Source organism: Cherax quadricarinatus, chromosome 16, assembly GCF_038502225.1.
Source record: "Cherax quadricarinatus isolate ZL_2023a chromosome 16, ASM3850222v1, whole genome shotgun sequence".
In the NCBI taxonomy this organism is placed as follows: Eukaryota; Metazoa; Arthropoda; class Malacostraca; order Decapoda; family Parastacidae; genus Cherax; species Cherax quadricarinatus.
The window spans coordinates 27,805,439-27,825,331 of NC_091307.1; the positions used below are offsets into that span (position 1 = coordinate 27,805,439).

Consider the following 19,893-nt stretch of genomic DNA (forward strand, 5'->3'; position numbering starts at 1 on the left):
CGAGACACCGCTCGTAAGTCGAAATGGATGCAAGTCGAACTTTACTACTGAATATCAACATAACATTTTTGTAATGACTTTATTTTATTGTTTTATTTTGGTATTTCATGTTTTACTGTACTTTTTATGCTGTTAGTACTGTATTTTATACTATAAGGTTTAGGATAAACACTGTGTACAACACAAACGCTTGTTTATTTCTCAGAAATTTGGCATAAAAAACACGGTCGTAAGTCGAGTCGTCGTATGTCTGGTAGGTCGTAAGTCGGATGGTAGGTGTATACAGTGGACCCCCGCATAACGATATTAATCCGTTCATGAGAGGTCATTGTTATGCGAAATTATCGTTATGCGAATGAATTTTCCCCATAAGAAATAATGGAAATCAAATTAATCCGTGCAAGACACCCCAAAGTATGAAAAAAAAAAAAAACATTTTTACCACATGAAATATTAATTTTAATACACACAAACTGAAAAAGGCATGCACAATTACATGACACTTACCTTTATTGAAGATCTGGTGATGATTGATGGGATGGGAGGAGGAGAGAGTCTTAGTGCTTAGACGGGGAATCCCCTTACATTAAGACATGAGGTGTCAAGTCCTTTTCTGGGGTTACTTCCCTTCTTCTTTTAATGCCACTAGGACCAGCTTCAGAGTCACTGGACTTCTGTCGCACAACATATCTGTCCATAGAGGCCTGTACCTCTCGTTCCTTTATGACTTCCCTAAAGTGTTTCACAACATTGTCAGTGTAATAGTCACCAGCACGGCTTGCATTAGCTGTGTGAGGGTAATTTTCATCCATAAAGGTTTGCACTTTCAGCCACATTGCACAGATTTCCTTAATCTTTGTAGTAGGCAACTTCTTCAATTTCTCTCTCCCCTCCTCCGAACCAGTTTCCTCAGGTCTGGCCTCTTGCTGTTGAAGTTGATCTAGCAGCTCATCAGTGGTTAGTTCTTCATTGTCCTCCTCCACCAACTCTTCCACATCATCCCCACTAACCTCCAACCCCAAGGACTTCCCCAATGCCACAATTGATTCCTCAACTGGCATAGGATTCCTAGGGTTAGCCTCAGACCCTTCAAAATCCCTTTGGTCTACACATTCTGGCCACAGTTTCTTCCAAGCAGAGTTCAAGGTCCTCTTAGTCACTCCCTCCCAAGCCTTACCTATAAGGTTTACACAATTGAGGATATTAAAGTGCTCTCTCCAAAACTCTTAGAGTCAGTTGAGTTTCTGAGGTCACTACAAAGCACCTTTCAAACAGAGCTTTTGTGTACAGTTTTTTGAAGTTTGCAATAACCTGCTGGTCCATGGGCTGCAGGAGATTAGTGGTATTAGGAGGCAAAAACTTCACCTTAATGAAGCTCATGTCCCCATAAAGTCGCTCTGCCACGTCTGTAGGATGACCAGGAGCATTGTCTAACACCAGGAGGCACTTAAGGTCTAATTTCTTTTCAGTTAGGTAATCTTTCACATTGGGGGCAAATGCATGGTGTAACCAGTCATAGAAAAAGTCCCTAGTGACCCATGCCTTACTGTTTGCCCTCCACAGCACACACAAATTAGCCTTGAGGATATTCTTTTGCCTGAACGCTCTGGGAGTTTCTGAGTGATACACTAATAAAGGCTTCACTTTGCAATCACCACTAGCATTGGAACACATCAACAGAGTAAGCCTGTCTTTCATAGGCTTATGTCCTGTGAGTGCCTTTTCCTCCTTAGTAATGTAGGTCCTGCTTGGCATTTTCTTCCAAAACAGGCCTGTTTCATCACAAAATTAAACACTTGTTCAGGTTTCAGTCCTTCACTGTCTATGTACTCCTTGAATTCCTGCACATATTTTTCAGCTGCTCTGTGGTCCGAACTGGCAGCCTCACCATGCCTTATCACATTATGTATGCCACTACGCTTCTTAAATCTCGCAAACCAACCTTTGCTGGCCTTAAATTCACTCACATCATCACTAGTTGCAGGCATTTTTTTTAATTAAATCCTGATGCGACTTCCTAGCCTTTTCACTTATGATCACTTGAGAGATGCTATCTGTTTTTCATTTATCCACACCAATAAGAGTCTCTCAACATCTTCCATCACTTGCGATCTCTGTTTCGAAAACACAGTTAAACCTTTGGCAAGAACAGCTTCCTTGATTGCCTTTTTGTTGCCCACAATAGTAGCGATGGTTGATTGGGGTTTATTATACAACCTGGCCAGCTCGGAGACACGCACTCCACTTTCATACTTATCAATGATCTCTTTCTTCATCTCTATAGTAATTCTCACCCTTATTCCTGTAGGGTTGGCACTAGAAGCTTTCTTGGGGCCCATGGTCACTTATTTTGCAGATAAAATCACCAAAAACACTGTAATAATACGAAATGTTCCGATTGTATGCTTGGATGTTACCGCGGAGGCTGGCTGGTAAACAGTGCCACCGGCGGAACATGTGAGGCTGGCTAAGGCCGCACATTAGACGTGTCTCGGACGAACAGCGTTGAGCAGGTTTTTTAGCGGTATGCGAGGCAAAATCTTAGCGATAAAATGTATCAGTATGCGGATTTAACGTTATGTAAGGCCAACGGTATGCGGGGGTCCACTGTGTGTGTGTGTGTGTGTGTGTATATATATATATATATATATATATATATAAATATATATATATATATATATATATATATATATATATATATATATATACATATATTATTATTATTATTATTATTATTATTATTATTATTATTATTATTATTATTATTATTATTATTATTATTATTATTATTATTATTATTATTATTATTATTATTATTATTATTATTATTATTATTATTATTATTATTATTATTATTATTATTATTATATTTTTTTTTAACAAGTCGGCCGTCTCCCACCAAGGCAGGGTGACTCAAAATGAAAGAAAATCCCCAAAAAGAAAATACTCTCATCATCATTCAACACTTTCATCTCACTCACAAGTAATCACTGTTTTTACAGAGGTGCTCAGAATACAACAGCTTAAATGCATGTATGTATGAAGATACACAACATATCCCTCCAAACTGCCAATATCCCAAACCCCTCCTTTAAAGTGCAGGCATTGTACTTCCCATTTCCAGTACTCAAGTCCGGCTATATAAAAGTAACCAGTTTCCCTGAATCCCTTCATTAAATATTACCCTGCTCACACTGCAACAGCTCGTCAGGTCCCAAATACCATTCGTCTCCATTCACTCCTATCTAATACGTTCATGCCTTCTTGCTGGAAGTCCAAGCCCCTCGCCCACAAAACCTCCTTTGCCCCCTCCCTCCAACCTTTTTGAGGACGATCCCTACTCTGCCTTCCTTCCCCTACAGATTTATACGCTCTCCATGTCATTCTACTTTGATCCATTCCCTCTATATGACCAAACCACCTCAACAACCCCTCTTCAACCCTCCGACTAATAATAATATAAACTCCACACCTCCTAATTTCCACACTCCGAATTCTCTGCATAATATTTCCACCACAGATTGCTCTTTATAGGTGATAGGTTGGTAGATAGCAACCTCCCAGGGGGGTACTTCCTTCCTGCCAAATGAGTGTAAAACGAGAGCCTGTAATTGTTTTACGTGATGGTAGGATTGCTGGTGTCCTTTTTTCTGTCTCGTAAACATGCAAGATTTCAGGTACGTCTTGCTACTTCTATTTACACTTAGGTTACACTACACATACATGTACAAGCATATATATACACACCCCTCTGGGTTTTCTTCTATTTTCTTTCTAGTTCTTGTTTATTTCCTCTTATCTCCATGGGGAAGTGGAACAGCATTCTTCCTCCGTAAGCCATGCGTGTTGTAAGAAGCGACTAAAGTGCTGGGAGCAAGGGGCTAGTAACCCCTTCTCCAGTATAAATTACTAAATTTAAAAAGAGAAACTTTTGTTTTTCTTTTTGGGCCACCCTGCCTTGGTGGGATACGGCCAGTTTGTTAAAAAAAAAAAAAAAAAATGCCCTTAGACAGGTCATCTCCACCGCTTCCTCGCTGCAGCATTTACAACTGCTTTACTGTCTCTTAAAGAGACACTGAAGTGGGTTGGCTCCAACTGGCTGCCTGCTTCACACCACTGCCTAACTCTCCACGCACCTAGTCCTTGTGTTCACAATGTTCTTTTTATCACCTTGTCTTGTCTCTGGATATTAACCATGGTATGAAAAAGGAATACTAGTAATACTGGAGGTGCTAAGACAAGGACTAAAAGTGAGTGAGTGTTTATAAAAGAAAAACAAGAAAACTGTGAAGAAATCATAGCTCCAACCATTGTATCAGCTAGGTTTTGGGTATGTATCATACAATTTTCTTTTACAATGGTTTTGTTGGCATATATGTTATGGGCACATAAATAGTACATTATGCAAATTTAACCTTGGATAACCCATTCAAGTCACACATTGTACACATGTTCAAGAGAAAACTTTGCTACGTCCTTCTTGAATGTGGCGAGGTTTAGACTCTTGAACATGTGCACAAAGTGTAGGGTAACAGGAAATCTCTCCACACATTTCTAAATCAACAAGAAACATCTACAGTTTGAATTGTCAAAAACATAATTGACAATTTAAAAATTGAAAAATTTTGATGGCTTTCTTTAGGGTGTTATAGCACATAACTCAATTTTTCCCTTATGTTGTTCACTCCACCTGTCATATTTTCACTTATAGCTCTGTTTTTCTGGAACCTAACTGACATGAAAGGTGGTTGTCTACTGTACCATGACCAAAATAGTTTGTGAGCTATATAATAATTAATGTTTTTTACTAGTGATGTATATTGCTGACTCTTTGTATTCCACAGGGTGGTGACCTTTTTGATGCCATTGCCAGTGCTACTCGCTATACAGAACAAGATGCCAGTTCTATGGTGAGAGACCTGACCTCAGCTCTTGATTACCTCCACCAGAGGTCAATAGTACATAGGGATATAAAACCTGAAAACCTCTTGGTAATGTCCTAATTATATTTGTTTATTTTGAATAGCTAATGTAAGGATGTTAGAGTAGTTGTTCAGTAGAGAAAAAGAATGTGATAGCATGTGTAATTTTTCTGTTTGCAGTTAGAGAAGAGCTGTGCCTGTCTCGTCATCAATTTATAATACAGTAGATATTCACTTATCGTGTAATCAATTATTTGGCTTCCAACTTTATCTAGCAATTGTGTTCAGTCTACGGAAATGTTGCATAATCTGGTGATCTTAGAAAACTGCTGCTTCAATATTCAAATGCCAATAGACACTTCAGTCATTGACAGAAAAAACAAACTGTAATTCTGGGTTTTGTGCATAGTGATAGTGTCTTGTCTTCTGAATCATCAGATTACGTCCAATGATTCTGACATTTGTCCTGTACAGGCCAGAACATCGACATCCAGGACCTGTCTGTTTTTATTGTTCCCAGAGCCATAGGGCACCCGTGCAAGTTTGTATGAGCTTATTCATGCATACACTCGTCATTAAGTCTTCAATTTTCCCTGAATTTACAATTTTGTGTGACTTTATTAGCATATTAACCCCTTAACTGTCCAAACATTGATCTACGTTTTCACTGCTAGCGCTCTGAATATTTTGAAAAAAAAAAATAACAAATTTAAATAAAGAAGGCAATTTTCTCTGTGTAATAAGACCAAAAAAAAAAAAAAGGTAAGTACTTACCAAGATATAAGGCCATGAAGTTGGCACTGGATACTCACTTGACTGCAACGTGGAGTCCTGCCACTTGCAGAAATGTTGCCGCTATACCTTTTTTCCTTGTATTTTTTTTAATTTGCATTATTTTTATGTTCTGGTAATCACAATTTATAGTAGGTAGTAGGTTGAAAGAAGAAGAGTAGGTTGATAGACAGCAGCCACCCAGGGAGGTACTACCATCCTACCACATGAGTGTGAAGCTGAAATCTGTAATTGTTTTACGTGATGGTAGGATTGCTGGTGTCTTTTTCTGTCACATAAACATGCAAGATTTCAGGTACGTCTTGCTACTCACACTTGGGTCACACCACACATGCATGTACAAGCATATATATACATACCCCTTGGGTTTTTCTTCTGTTTTCTTACTAGTTCTTGTTTTTGTTTATTTTCTCTTACCTCCATGGGGTAACGGAACAGAATTCTTCCTCAGTAAGCCATGTGTGTCATAAGAGGCAACTAAAATGCCGGGAGCAAAGGGCTAGTATCCCCTTCTCCTGTATACATTACTAAAATTAAAAAGAAAAACTTTTGTTTTTAAGTCACCCTTCCTCAGCAGGATATAGCTGTTTTGTTGAAAGAAAAAAAATCAGTTTGTAGTAGTTTTCGTGATTTTATAGCCAATGTTTTTTCTGACACTATTAAGTACAGAAATGGTAATCAGACAGTCACAACAGGTGAACATGTTCATCTGCCTTGGTCTCGTACTATTGTCTAGAAATATATGTAAATTATTTATGTGTCCCCGCAATGTTTTTATAGGTATATGAAACTCCTTGAAGTAGGGTGTCAGACAGGTGTGTCAATCTACACTGCTGATTGTGCAGTCACTCAATATTGCTGATTGTACACTGTTCCCAGTGAACCTTGGCATGTGTTTTTTTATTTGTTCTCACTGTTACATCTATCTGTCTGTTTTTCTGCCTTTGTCTGTGCATGTCTCTGCCTGTGTGTCTCTCTCTACCTGTCTCTCTGTCAGAGACATCTGCTCATGAACCAACAGGTATTACACATGTTACAGAATTGCCATGTCTGAAAAAATGGAAATGAGTATTATTTGCCAGTCATGCTCATGCCTCATATCAGCAAGCACAGAATAGCAGTGTATGTGGCTTTTTTGGGTTATCATTGGTAATTTACACTATGTATGATAACTGTACATACAGTGGACCCCCGCATAACGATGGCATCACATAGCGATTTTTCCGCATACCGATTACTTTTATCGCAAAATTTTTGCCGCGCATACCGATTAAAAACCCGCTTACCGATTTTCGTCCGAGACACGTCCAATGTGCCCTCACATGTGCCGGCCGTCCCATTGTTTACCAGCGAGCCTCCGCGGTAACATCCAAGCATACACTCGGAATATTTCGTATTATTACAGTGTTTTCGGTGCTGTTTCTGGAAAATAAGTGACCATGGGCCCCAAGAAAGCTTCTAGTGCCAACCCTGTGGTAAAAAGGGTGAGAATTAGTATGGAAATTAAGAAAGATTTTGAAGGGTTTGGGGCTAACCCTGAGAAGCCTATGCCAGTTGTGGAATCCATTGTGCCTACTTCAAAGATTAAGGAAATGTGTGCACAGTGGGTTGAACTGCAAACCTTTATAGATGAAAATCACCCTGACACAGCTGTTGCAAGCCGTGCTGGTGACTATTTCAATGACAATGTTATGGCCCATTTTAGGAAAGTCTTGAAGGAACGGGAGGTACAGAGCTCTATGGACAGATTTGTTGTGCGACAGAGGTCCAGTGACTCTCAAGCTGGTCCTAGTGGCATTAAAAGAAGAAGGGAAGTAACCCCAGAAAAGGACTTCCTACCTCAAGTCCTAATGGAAGGGGATTCCCCTTCTAAACAGTAAGAAGATAATGCTCTCCCCTCCTCCCATCCCATCAATCATCACCAGATCTTCAATAAAAGTAAGTGTCATGTAATTGTGCATGCCTTTTTCAGTTTGTGTGTATTAAAATTAACATTTCATGTGGTAAAAAAATTTTTTTTTCATACTTTTGGGCGTCTTGCACGGATTAATTTTATTTCCATTATTTCTTATGGGGAAAATTCATTCGCATAACGATTATTTCGCATAACGATGAGCCCTCTTGCACGGATTAAAATCGTTAACCGGGGGTCCACTGTATGTGTACCTGTACCTAAATAAACTTACCTAGTCCTTGATTCTGGTTTATGAGTGACTCTGGGACAAAACAGGCAGACAGGGATAGAGAGAGAGCTAGGCAGCCACCCACCCTCCCAACCGGCTTGCTGAACATGTATTACACGTTACAGAATCGTCTTTCTTTACTTAGGGCATAGGTTATAGGACCTTCTGAAAGGATGAGACTACCAGTGGTATCAAAATTGAAAGGATATTGCACAAATGTTGCACGTGGGTTATTATCGAGGTTTTTGATATTTCTTCGACTTACGGCCACATCCATCTCACAGCCACTAAACTCGGGGTCAGCATCACTTTCCTCTTAAAAGGGGAGTGTTAATACGACATGGCATTAGTGAATCCCTGGGGTTTGCCACGCTGTTTGCTCTATCTGGCGCTCAATTGAACTGGTGCTTCCACAAGGTACCGAGTCAGTGGTTCTTAACCTTGTTTGAGGTATTGAACCCAGCTAGTTTCATTTGTGCATTCACTGAACCCTTCGTAATTGGAAAAATGAAATGTGATGTCTTCAAAATATGATTTAAATCAAAACTGCAAATCAGTGTGACTTTTGCTGTTGCCTTTCAGAGACAAGTTCAGAAATACATGGCTTCATCTTGGCAAGTGCCACCCTAGTGTCATTTTCACAACAAAGTCTGTTCCTTTTCTTCTTTTTGATGTCTACCATCCTTGAAAAGGATTGCCCACAAAGATACATTGTAACAAATGGCATGAGTATCTCAAGGGCTTTCTTAGCAATAAGAGGGTATGCTATGATTTGTTGACACCAAAACATTGAGAGCGTTGTTGTTCTGAAGAGTTGCTGTTGAACCTGGCTCTGCTGAAGTTCAGTGATTTTGTCAAGGTATTCATCATAGACATCTGCTGTTGCAACACTGAACATGAACTGCTGTCTCACTCATGCTAGATACGACTCTCTGGTGGGAAAGTATCCATCAAGAGACTTTGCGAGCTCATCTAAGGCATGGCAAATGCTTGCTTCAGATGGCTAAGCGGAGCAGAGTGGGGTGAGTGGAACGGATGGAGGGACGGACAACAACAACAACCACAACCACAACAACCACAACCACAACAACCACAACCACAACAACAACCACAACAACAACAACCACAACCACAACAACAACCACAACCACAACAACAACCACAACAACAACCACAACCACAACAACCACAACAACCACCACAACCACCACAACAACCACCACAACAACCACCACAACCGCCGCCGCTGCCCCCCCCTCCCCCCCCGCTCGCTCTTTCACACACACTGTGTGTGTGACCTCTGCTGAACCCCTGAGACTGACTCATCGAACTCCTGGGGCTCAATTGAACCGAGGTTAAAAACCACTATACTAAGTTCCACATTTTTTATTACTATGCACACTGAGTGTTAAGACCCATTCTATACTGCCTAGGCCTATCGTACTAAATTTGGAGGCAGGAAAAACAAAACATTGATCTACTGATTGAGCACTAGCAATATGAACGTAGATCAGTGTTTGGACAGTTAAAGGGTTAATGGTAAGTTTTTTCTGCGAGGTACTTTTTCACACTTGGGGCAAACACTTCATGTATCCACTCAGTAAAGAACTGCCTCATTACCCAAGCATTACTATTAGCCCTCTACATTACATTGAGTTTACTTTTTATCACATTATTTTTTTTTAAACATTCTTGGGTTTTCAGAGTGGTAGACTAGCAACAGTTTAACTGCAGTCCCCACTAGCATTACCACACAACAAGAGTGTTAGCTTATCTTTCATGGGCTTGTGTCCTGGTAATGATTTTTCTTCTTATGTAATGTAGGCTCTCCTAGGCATTCTTTTCCAAGAAAAAACCAGTTTCATCATAATTAAAATCTTGTTGGGGAATAAATTCCTCAATGTCTACATGGAGAGCATTTAAATCTGTAGGGAAAGGAAGGCGGTGTAGGGGTCGTCCTCGAGAAGGTTGAAAGGAAGGGATAAGGGAGATTTTGTGGGCGAGGGGCTTGGACTTCCAGCAGGCGTGTATGAGCGTGTTCGATAGGAGTGAATGGAGACGAATGGTATTTGGGACCTGACGATCTGTTGGAGTGTGATCAGGGTAATATTTAGTGAAGGGATTCAGGGAAATCGGTTATTTTTATATAGCCGGACTTGAGTCCTGGAAATGGGAAGTACAATGCCTGCACTCTAAATATACGTATATGCTTCTAAACTGTTGTGTTCTGAGCACCTCTGCAAAAACAGTGATTATATGTGAGTGAGGTGAAAGTGTTGAATGATGACAGTATTTTTTTGGGGGGATTTTCTCTCTTTTTGGGTCACCCTGCCTCGGTGAGAGACGGCCGACTTGTTAAAAAAAAAAAATTCTTCGTGACTACAATGCTCGTCACACCAACTCCAAGGCTGAGGGACTGATTTCCTCATCTTTTGTATATAGTTCTACTGTCTTCGAATTATGTCCTAGAATTTGTATTGATAAAGCCAGTGGATGGCGGAACGTCTCATTCTGTGTTGAAAAATATTAAAAAAAAAAATTATTTTTTCTTAACAAAATCTTAAGAATATTTTTGCAAGTGTTTTAAGGCACAAAAAAAAAATTGCCATCATTACTTACCAAGATATAGAGGCATGAAGTTGACAGAAAGTGAACCGCTTACGGCAACATTGGCGACTGCCTCTCACTCAGTAATATTATTTTTACTTTTATTGTACTTTTTTCTTTTAGTTTTTAATATTTTATTTTTTTCAAGTAACTTTTGTGGCCTGTGAGACCAATACAGTGCATAATGTATGTATATCCACTCATAAACAACACAATAACTGCACAAATATTATCACCATTACAATGTTTATAAAACCTGTTTACACACACCAACAATAAGAACAAGTTGTTCATTACTATTGTTCTATAATATATATACACATGTATAGTCACTGGACACATTCCTAGAACTGCTACAGCTTGTGGAATGTTGTTGTGTGGGGGTTCTTTGTTGTGGATGTGTTGACAGTGGTGTGGCTGGTGTCACAATGATGCATTACCACCACTCATTGCTCACACTGTCTTCCACAACAAGCATGTTGTCTTCCCCACCACCCACATGGAAATAAGTCACTTTGACTTTTTTTGGATTATCCTAGGTTGATGGTTGTCTGTGGTCATCCTTCCTTCCTTCCTTCCTTCCTATCTTCCTTCCTTCCTCTCATCTCTTCTGCCTTCTTTCCTTCCTTTCTTTCTTTTTCTCTCTTGTTCTTTCTTTTTCTTCCTTCCTTCCTTCTGGTATCCTGGGCATTGCTTTCGGTCACAAACTCCTCAAAAGCATGAAATTCATCTTCACTGACACTTACATGTGTGTTAGAGCTATCACTTGGGAAGAGAAGAGTCCCAGATTCACCAGGGAGTCATATTTCTTACTAGGCATGCTGAACAAGGACTACTGAAATGGTGTTCCCACAATGCACCACTGGCTCCCCAATTTTTTTTATACTGTGCACACTGATCATGCAGACCCATTCTCTCACATGTAGGCCTACCGCTTTCTCCTGCTAGACTTGAAGCCGCTAGAATTTTGGCATAGTACTACGGCACCAACACTGGCTCATAAGCCGTAGTACTATGGTACCAACATTGAAAGGGTTAACCCTTAAACTGGGATAAATGAACATTTAACATCACACTTACCTTTATTGGCTTATCTTCACTGACTCGACTTGTTGGTGTATGACAGACACGGGGGGCAAGAGGAAGACAAGTTTATTATGCTTCAACATGATGCTAATATCACTCTACGGCTTATTTATCTATCACAATTCATCTAATATGACATTATAAACAATATTAATAACATAGAAACATAAAATATACTCTAGAATGAATAAAATTTGCCATAATGTGTGAGAGGAGTAAATAGTGTAAGTGTTATTGTTGGGTTAAAGGGCCACCACTGAGAGAAGCCATGTTGGTGGTGGTGGAGGATTTTGCCTCCACCACCATCACACTTAAACAATGTATGTAATTTATAAATAAGAAATATTTACATTTTAATTCATAAATAAGAAATATTTACATTTTAATTCATAAATAAGAAATATTTACATTTTAATTCATAAATAAGAAATATTTACATTTTAATTTATAAACAAGTTTATTCAGGTATACACAAATACAGTTACATATATTATCATACATAGCAGCATGTGTAGAGTACCTAGGATAACCCAAAAAAGTCAGAGTGACTTAAGTATTTCCACTGGGGTCCTTTTATATTTACACTTACCTTGGAGATGTTAGTTTAATTAGTTAGCTTGATGGAGGAAATGCTGGCAGAGGTTTAGGGTAGTGGAAGATAGCAGGCCGGTGGATGTTCAGCGGATGTGTGCACATCCAACAACATTGGAGAGTTACTTTCGTGCCGTTTTTCTATCGCTTACTCGTTTAACTTACTTGCTACACTGTTAATTCTACGCTTTATCTCTGGCTGGCACTATAACCTTTATCGACACCTGCTGCTTTAGTATTGTACACATCGTAGAATCGGTGAATCACTGCAGAAGGCACATTCTCCCCTCTCTCTTCCTCCTCCACTTTGGTACTTTGCTACAAGTTTTTTCCTTGAATTTTTATTGTGTTTCTTTCCTTCTTTATCACAGGGCTGGCACTAGAAACTTTCTACAGGCCCATGGTGGCTTATTTAGCGGTTACAAGCACTAAAGACACTGGAATAATACAAAATATATCGCAGGTACACTTGGATTCAACCGAAACAGCTTGTAAACACTGGCACACTGGCTTTACACGGAGTCTTGGGGTGGCTGGGCCCGCTCAGGCCGCGCTCCGGCTCCATGGACAAGTTCGGGACGAACGTCATTAGATGAGTTTTTCGCCGTTGGTAGAGCCATTTTTTTTTACGCCAAAGAGCGCCGTTAGACGAATTTGCCATTACTTGATGCCGCCGTTAGTTGAGGGTCCACTTGATGGCAACAGTGGTGTAAATGCACCAGCGATATTTACATTTATTGATGCCTAGACATGATTGTTTTTCTATTTTAGCACTCCAAACATGAGGAATTCATCACCTGTGTGGTTAACCATGATACACTGTGTGGACCCTCATGGCCTTAATTTTTTTTTCAAATGTACGAATAGATTGAAGACCAAAAGAGTTGCACTAAGGTCAAAATTATTGGCAAGTGATAGATTTGAAGATTCAAAAAATTGTGCATATTAGTGCGTTGGACACGGAGCATTTGCATACTAGTATGTCAGACACTTTAAGTGTTAATATTTTTACACACATTAGCCATCTTCAAAAAAAAAAAAAAAAAAAAAAAGAGGAAGAAGAAACTCGCCATCATTCATTCAATATCTATCTTGCCACAAGTGTGCAGACATCTAAGTTGAAATGAAACTCCGAACTGCAACTTCCTCAGTACAGTACAGTGTAGGCACTGTACTGCTCACTTCCAGGGCTCAAGTCTGGCTAACTGCACTCCCTTTGTAAATATTACCTTACACACAAACAGCTTGTCTCCACTTATTTCAGTCTAACATGCTCTCACAAGCCTGTTGGATGCTCAAGCTTCTATCACTTGAAACCCCCTTTATACACAAATAACCCGCACATAAAAGAGAGAAGCTTACGACGACGTTTCGGTCCGACTTGGACCATTGACAAAGTCACACTAACAGAGGTGGAGCAGGACGGCTATATATAGGCAGGAAGAGGTGGAGGTAGTAGTAGTGGTAGTAGTAGTAGTAGTAGTAGTACAAGAATTGTATATAATACCGACAGGATGAAATGACACATGCACAACACCCGGGCATCCCCACCTGGAATGACCCCCAACCCCTCTTCTTCCTCCAGAGAGTTATACACCTTGGTATTCTTATTTTGTTCCATCCTCTCTCAGTACCCAAACCACCCTGGTGATCCCACATCGCTTTTGAATTTCTGTACTTTGAATACTCTGCATAATATTCACACCACACATTTCTCTCAAAACATTACATCTCTACTACCTCCATCCACCTCCTTGCTACACTGGAACCTTGGTATACAACCAGCTCCCTACTCAAAACTCAGCACTCAATGAAACAAATACGACCTGCCAGAACTTCGCTGTAAACTATTTTATGTTTCGTGTTAGTGATAACAGCCAACCATTTAGAAAATTGGTTGGGAAGAACTTGTTCGATACTCAAACGGAGTGGCACTCGAACAGCCTTCTGGAATGAATTAAGGTTGCGTACCAAGGTTCCACTGTACTCTGGTGCATTCCAATTTTTGCCTCCATAAGTACTTTTTTTCTTTCCACAGATGCTTTAGCACAGCACCTATATTTTTTGCCTTGTTGATTCTGTGATTCATCTCATCTTTCTTAGACCCATCTACAGACACATACTCTCCCAAATAAAAAAATGTAAAGTGACTCGTTGAATGAATGAGAGAGAAAGGTAGGTGGAATGTCAAGGTGTCTGTGGAAAGAAAGAGTTTATTATGTTTATGACCAGTTTCTGGTGTGAATATTATTCAGAGAATAAAGAACATAGCAATTAGAAGATGCCGTAAAATTGCAGAGTATTTAATTCAGAAAGTGGAGGAGGAAATGTTGAAGTGTTGAAAAAAGACACAAAATGCAAACACTAGGACAGATATTGGAAATGTTTTGGTCTTGGACCCTTGGTCAGAATGGTTTGACCAAGAGGGTGTATAACTGTGGGATCTCCAGAATTTCTATATAGGAGGGGCTATTAAAGGTGAATAATAGATTTTCTAAGTAAAGCAGATGAAAAACTTTTTGGAAGAATGTTATCAAAGTTACAGAATATTATAATAAAAGTTAGTATATATGTCAGAATTGACATGTGTGGTATATTGCAGGTGGCAGAACGAAACAATGGAGGAAAGAGTCTTAAACTGGGAGACTTCGGTCTAGCTGTAGAAGTGACTGAGCCATTATTTACTGTGTGTGGTACACCTACATATGTTGCTCCAGAAATCCTAAATGAATCAGGTTATGGGTTGAAGGTAAGTTTGATCTTTAATGGTAATAATAATAGGGAACAAATGGATTTAATAGTTAAAAATGAAAGAGTAGTAGTTAATGGGGGGAGCATGGAGGTACTGGGAAGATGAAGGTAATGATTTCAAGCATTGGGCAGGGTGGTATAACATCTTGTAGGAGTGAGGAAGAGCCAGATGTGAGTGAGGGGTAAGGGCATGAGGCAGAGGATAGAATGGAAGTGGGTAAAGAGGCAAGTAGGTGGGGATATAGTTATGAAGTGGTTGGTGCATTTGTTCAATATGTGTTTTACAGGAAAGGGGGGGAAAGATACCTAGGGATTGGCAGAGAGCATGCATAGTATCTTTATATAAAGGAAAACAGAAATAAAAGAAAGTGCAAGAATTATAGGGGAATAAGCCTGCTAAGTAGGTTGGTAGACAACCTACCAACCTATTACAACCTACTGTACAAGGTATATCTTGCTACTTTTACTTAGTTAGGTCACACTACACATGCATGTACATATATATACAGACTCGTCTGAGTTTTTTTTTTTTATTTTTTTGTGAGTAGTTCTTGTTCTTATTATTTCTTTTTATCTCCATGGGGAAGTGGAATAAGAATCTTTCTTCCATAAGCCATGCGTGTTGTAAAGGTCAACTAAAATGCCAGAAGCAATAGGCTAGCAGCCCCTTCTCCCATATAGCTTACTAAAAATAAAAGGAAAATGTTTAACCCTTAAATGGTCCAAACGTATATATACATTTTTTCAACATCTGAAAGTATGTAAAAAAATGTAGATCTTTTTTGTTTTACATTTGAAAACGTGTAAAAAAAACTTTTATCTACATTTTTTTTTGTTATATTTTTTAATTTTTTTTTTTTCAACAAGTCGGCCGTCTCCCACCGAGGCAGGGTGACCCAAAAAAGAAAGAAAATCCCCAAAAAGAAAATACTTTCATCATCATTCAACACTTTCACCACACTCACACATTATCACTGCTTTTGCAGAGGTGCTCAGAATACAACAGTTTAGAAGCATATACGTATAAAGATACACAACATATCCCTCCAAACTGCCAATATCCCAAACCCCTCCTTTAAAGTGCAGGCATTGTACTTCCCATTTCCAGGACTCAAGTCCGACTATATGAAAATAACCGGTTTCCCTGAATCCCTTCACTAAATATTACCCTGCTCACACTCCAACAGATCGTCAGGTCCCAAGTATCATTCGTCTCTATTCACTCCTATCTAACACGCTCATGCACGCTTGCTGGAAGTCCAAGCCCCTTGCCCACAAAACCTCCTTTACCCCCTCTTTCCAACCCTTTCAAGGACGACCCCTACCCCTCCTTCCTTCCCCTATAGATTTATATGCGTTCCATGTCATTCTACCTGCCTCGATGGGAGACAGCTGACTTGTTAAAAAAAAAAAAATTGAAAGGTTGATGGGCAGACTTCAGGATGTGCATGTTTATAGAGGGGCAACATATATATCGGATCATTATTTAGTTGCAGCTACAGTTAGAGTAAGAGGTGGATGGGGCAAAAGGGAAATGGCAACAGCAAGTAAGAAAGAGGTAAATGTTTTATAAACCAAGAGAGGAGGAAGTTAGGGTGAGATATAAGCAACTGTTGGGAGAAAGGTGGGTTAGTGAGAGTATAGGCAGTGCTGGGATTGGAGAGGGGTGGGTTAGTTTTAAAAATGCACCTTCCTATATCCACAAACTTCTGCCCAGCAGAAGTTTGTGGGTATAGGAGGGTGAGTGTGGAGGGAAAGGCGTAGTTGGTGGAATGATGAGGTAAAGGGTGTGATAAGGGAGAAAAAGTCGGCTCATGAGAGATTTTTGCAAAGAAGGGTGAAGTATATGGAGAATTGGACCTGCCTCTCATGGGCCAGTAGGCCTGTTGCAGTGTTCCTTCTGTCTTATGTTCTTATATAATGAGTAAAAGAGAGGTGAAGAGAGTGGTGAGGAAGTGCAAAAGGAGAACAAATGATAGTGGGTGAGATGCTGTCAACAAATTTTGCTGAAAATAAGCAAAAGTTTTAGAGTGAGATAAATAGGTTGAGAAATCCTAAGGAATAAATGGACTTGACAGTTAAAAAAAGAAAAGGGGAGTTAGTACATGGGGAGTTGGAGGTATTGGGAAGATTTCAGGAATATTTTGAGAAACTGTTAAATATTGATGAAGAGAGGGAGGCAGTGATTTAATACATTGGCAAGGGATGTATAACATCCTTTAGGAGTGAAGAAGAACTGGATGTAAGTGTGGGGGAGGTGCTTGAGGCAGTGGGTAGAATGAAATAGGGTAAAGGAACTGGAACAGGTGGGATCATGACAGAAATGTTAAAAGCAGGTGGGGATATAGTTTTGAAGTGGGTGGTACTTTTGTTCAGTAAATGTATGAAAGAAGGGAAGGTACCTAGGGACTGACAGAACATGCATAGTTCCTTTATATAAAGGGAAAGGGGAGAAAAGAGAGTGTAAAATTATAAAATAATAAGCTTACTGAGTATACCTCATAAAGTGTATGGTAGGGTTATTATTGAATGAATTAGATTTAAGACAGAGAGCAGGATCACAAATGAACAAGGAGGCTTTAGAATGGGTAGAGGATGTGTAGACAAGTGTTTACATTGAAACACACAATATTTAGATAAAGGTAGGGAAGTTTTTGTTGCTTTCATAGATTTAGAAAAGGCTTATGATAGGGTGGATAGGGGAGCAACGTGGCTGTTGTTGCAAGTGTATAGAATAGGTGGTAAGTTACTAAATGCTGTAAAGAGTTTTTATGAGGATAGTGAGGCTCAGCCTAGGTAGTAGGTTGGTAGACAGCAGCTGCCCAGGGAGGTACTACCATCCTGCCAAGTGAGTGTAAAACAGAAACCTTTAATTGTTTTACATGATGGTAGGATTGCTGGTGTCTGTTTTCTGTCTCATAAACATGCAAGATTTCAGGTACATCTTGCTACTTCTTCTTACACTTAGGTCACACTACACATACATGTACAAGCATATATATGTATACACACCCCTCTGGGTTTTCTTCTATTTTCTTACTAGTTCTTGTTCTTGTTTATTTCCTGTTATCTCCAGGGGGAATTGGAACAGAATTCTTCCTCCGTAAGCCATGCGTGTTGTAAGAGACAACTAAAATGCCGGGAGCATTCTCCTGTATAAATTACTCAAGTTAAAAAGAGAAATTTTTGTTTTTCTTTTTGGGCCACCCTGCCTTGGTGGGATACGGCCTGTTTGTTGAAAGAAGTGAGGCTCAGGTTAGGGTGTGTAGGTGAGATGGAAATTAGATGAAGTTGTAAAAGAAGTAAGTGCTAGGGTGTTAGGGAGAGGGGTGGGATTACATTATGTGGATTCGAATACAAAATGGGAGTTGAGACAGTTACTTTTTGCTGCTGATGATTGTTCGTTTAGGAGATTCTGAAGAAAAGTTGCAAAGGGTAGTGGACGAGTTTGGGAGGGTGCATAAAGGAAGAAAGTCAAAACTGAACATTGATAAGAGTAAAGTGATGATGGTATCAAATGATTTAGATAAGGAAAAACTGGATATTACATTGGAGGGAGGGAGTATGGAAGAAGTGAATGTGTTTAGATATTTGGGAGTAGACTTGCTGGAGGATGGGTTTATGAAGGACAAGGTAGACCATTGAATTGATGAAGGGAAAAAGGGTGGGTGGTGCATTGAGATATCCATAGAGACAAAAAAAAAAAAAAATCCATGGAGTCAGAGAAGGGAATGTGTGAGAGTATAGCGGTACCAACGCTCTTATATTGATGTGAAGCATGGGTTATGAATGTTGCAGTGAGGAAGAGGCTGGAGGCAGTGGATATATCGTGTCTAAGAGCAGTGTGTGGCGTATTATGCAGAGAATTCGTAGTGGGGAAATTAGGAGGGGATTGTGGTGTTACTAAAAGTATTATTCAGAGGGCTGAGGAGGGGTTGTTGAGGTGATTTGGTCATTTAGAGAAGATGGAGCAAAATAGGATGACTTGGAGGGTTTATAAATCTGTAGTGGAGGGAAGGAAAAGTAGGGCTCATCCTAGGAAAGGATGGAGGAAGGAGGTAAAAGAGGTTTTGTGTGCAGAGGTCATGGACATATAGCAGGCATATGTGAGCATGTTAGATAGGAGTGAGTGGAGATGAATGGTTTTTGAGACTTGATGAGCTGTTGGAGTGTGAGCAGGGTAATGTTTTGTGAAGGGATTCAGGGAAACTGGTTAGCCAGACTGAGTCCTGGAAGTGGGAAGTACAGTGCCTGCACTTTAAAGGAAGGGTTTGGAATATTTGCTATTTGGAGCGACATCTGAACCATCATATCTGCATGCCTCTGCAAAGACAGTGATTAAGTGTGAATGATGGTGAAAGTGTTTCTTTTATGCATCACTCTGCCTCAGTGAGAGACAGCCAGCATGTTAAAAAAAAAAAAAAAAAAAACTGGTAAGTATACCGAGTAAAGTGTATGGTAGAGTTGAAGAATTAGGCACGTGCAACATTTGGGAATCTTTAATTTGTAGATGTTTTGCCATCCAGTGGCTTTATCATTACAATACAAGGACCTAATGTAAAGACTAGAAGTTTACCTGGAGAGTTCCGGGGGTCAACACCCCCACGGCCTGGTCTGTGACCAGGCCTGATCAACCTGGCTGTTACTGCTGGCTACACGCAATCCAACGTACGAACCACAGCCCAGCTGGTCAGGTACTGACTTTAGGTGCTTGTCCAGTGCCTGCTTGAAGACAGCCAGGGGTCTATTGGTAATCCCCCTTATGTATGCTGGGAGGCAGTTGAACAGTCTTGGGCCCCTGACACTTATTGCGTTGTCTCTTAACATGCTAGTGGCACCCCTGCTTTTCATTGGGGGGATGTTGCATTGTCTGCTGAGTCTTTTGCTTTCGTAGTGAGTGATTTTTGTGTGCAAGTTTGGTACTAGTCCCTCTACGATTTTCCAGGTGTGTGTAATCATCT

General features: G+C 39.9%; 1 protein-coding gene across 8 annotated transcripts in view; it reads left to right on the forward strand.

Moving 5' to 3' along the window:
* Nucleotides 1-19,893, forward strand: part of LOC128688920 (serine/threonine-protein kinase DCLK1) — a 113,303-nt gene that overhangs the window by 75,598 nt on the left and 17,812 nt on the right. For 5 of the 8 annotated variants that reach the window (XM_070085530.1, XM_070085527.1, XM_070085532.1 and 2 more), the window contains 2 exons: nucleotides 4,845-4,991; nucleotides 14,784-14,930. In XM_070085530.1, coding sequence (XP_069941631.1) covers nucleotides 4,845-4,991; nucleotides 14,784-14,930 — 294 coding nt within the window. The remainder of the gene's footprint in view (nucleotides 1-4,844; nucleotides 4,992-14,783; nucleotides 14,931-19,893) is intronic. The other 3 variants (XM_070085531.1, XM_070085534.1, XM_070085533.1) reach the window with 2 other exon arrangements.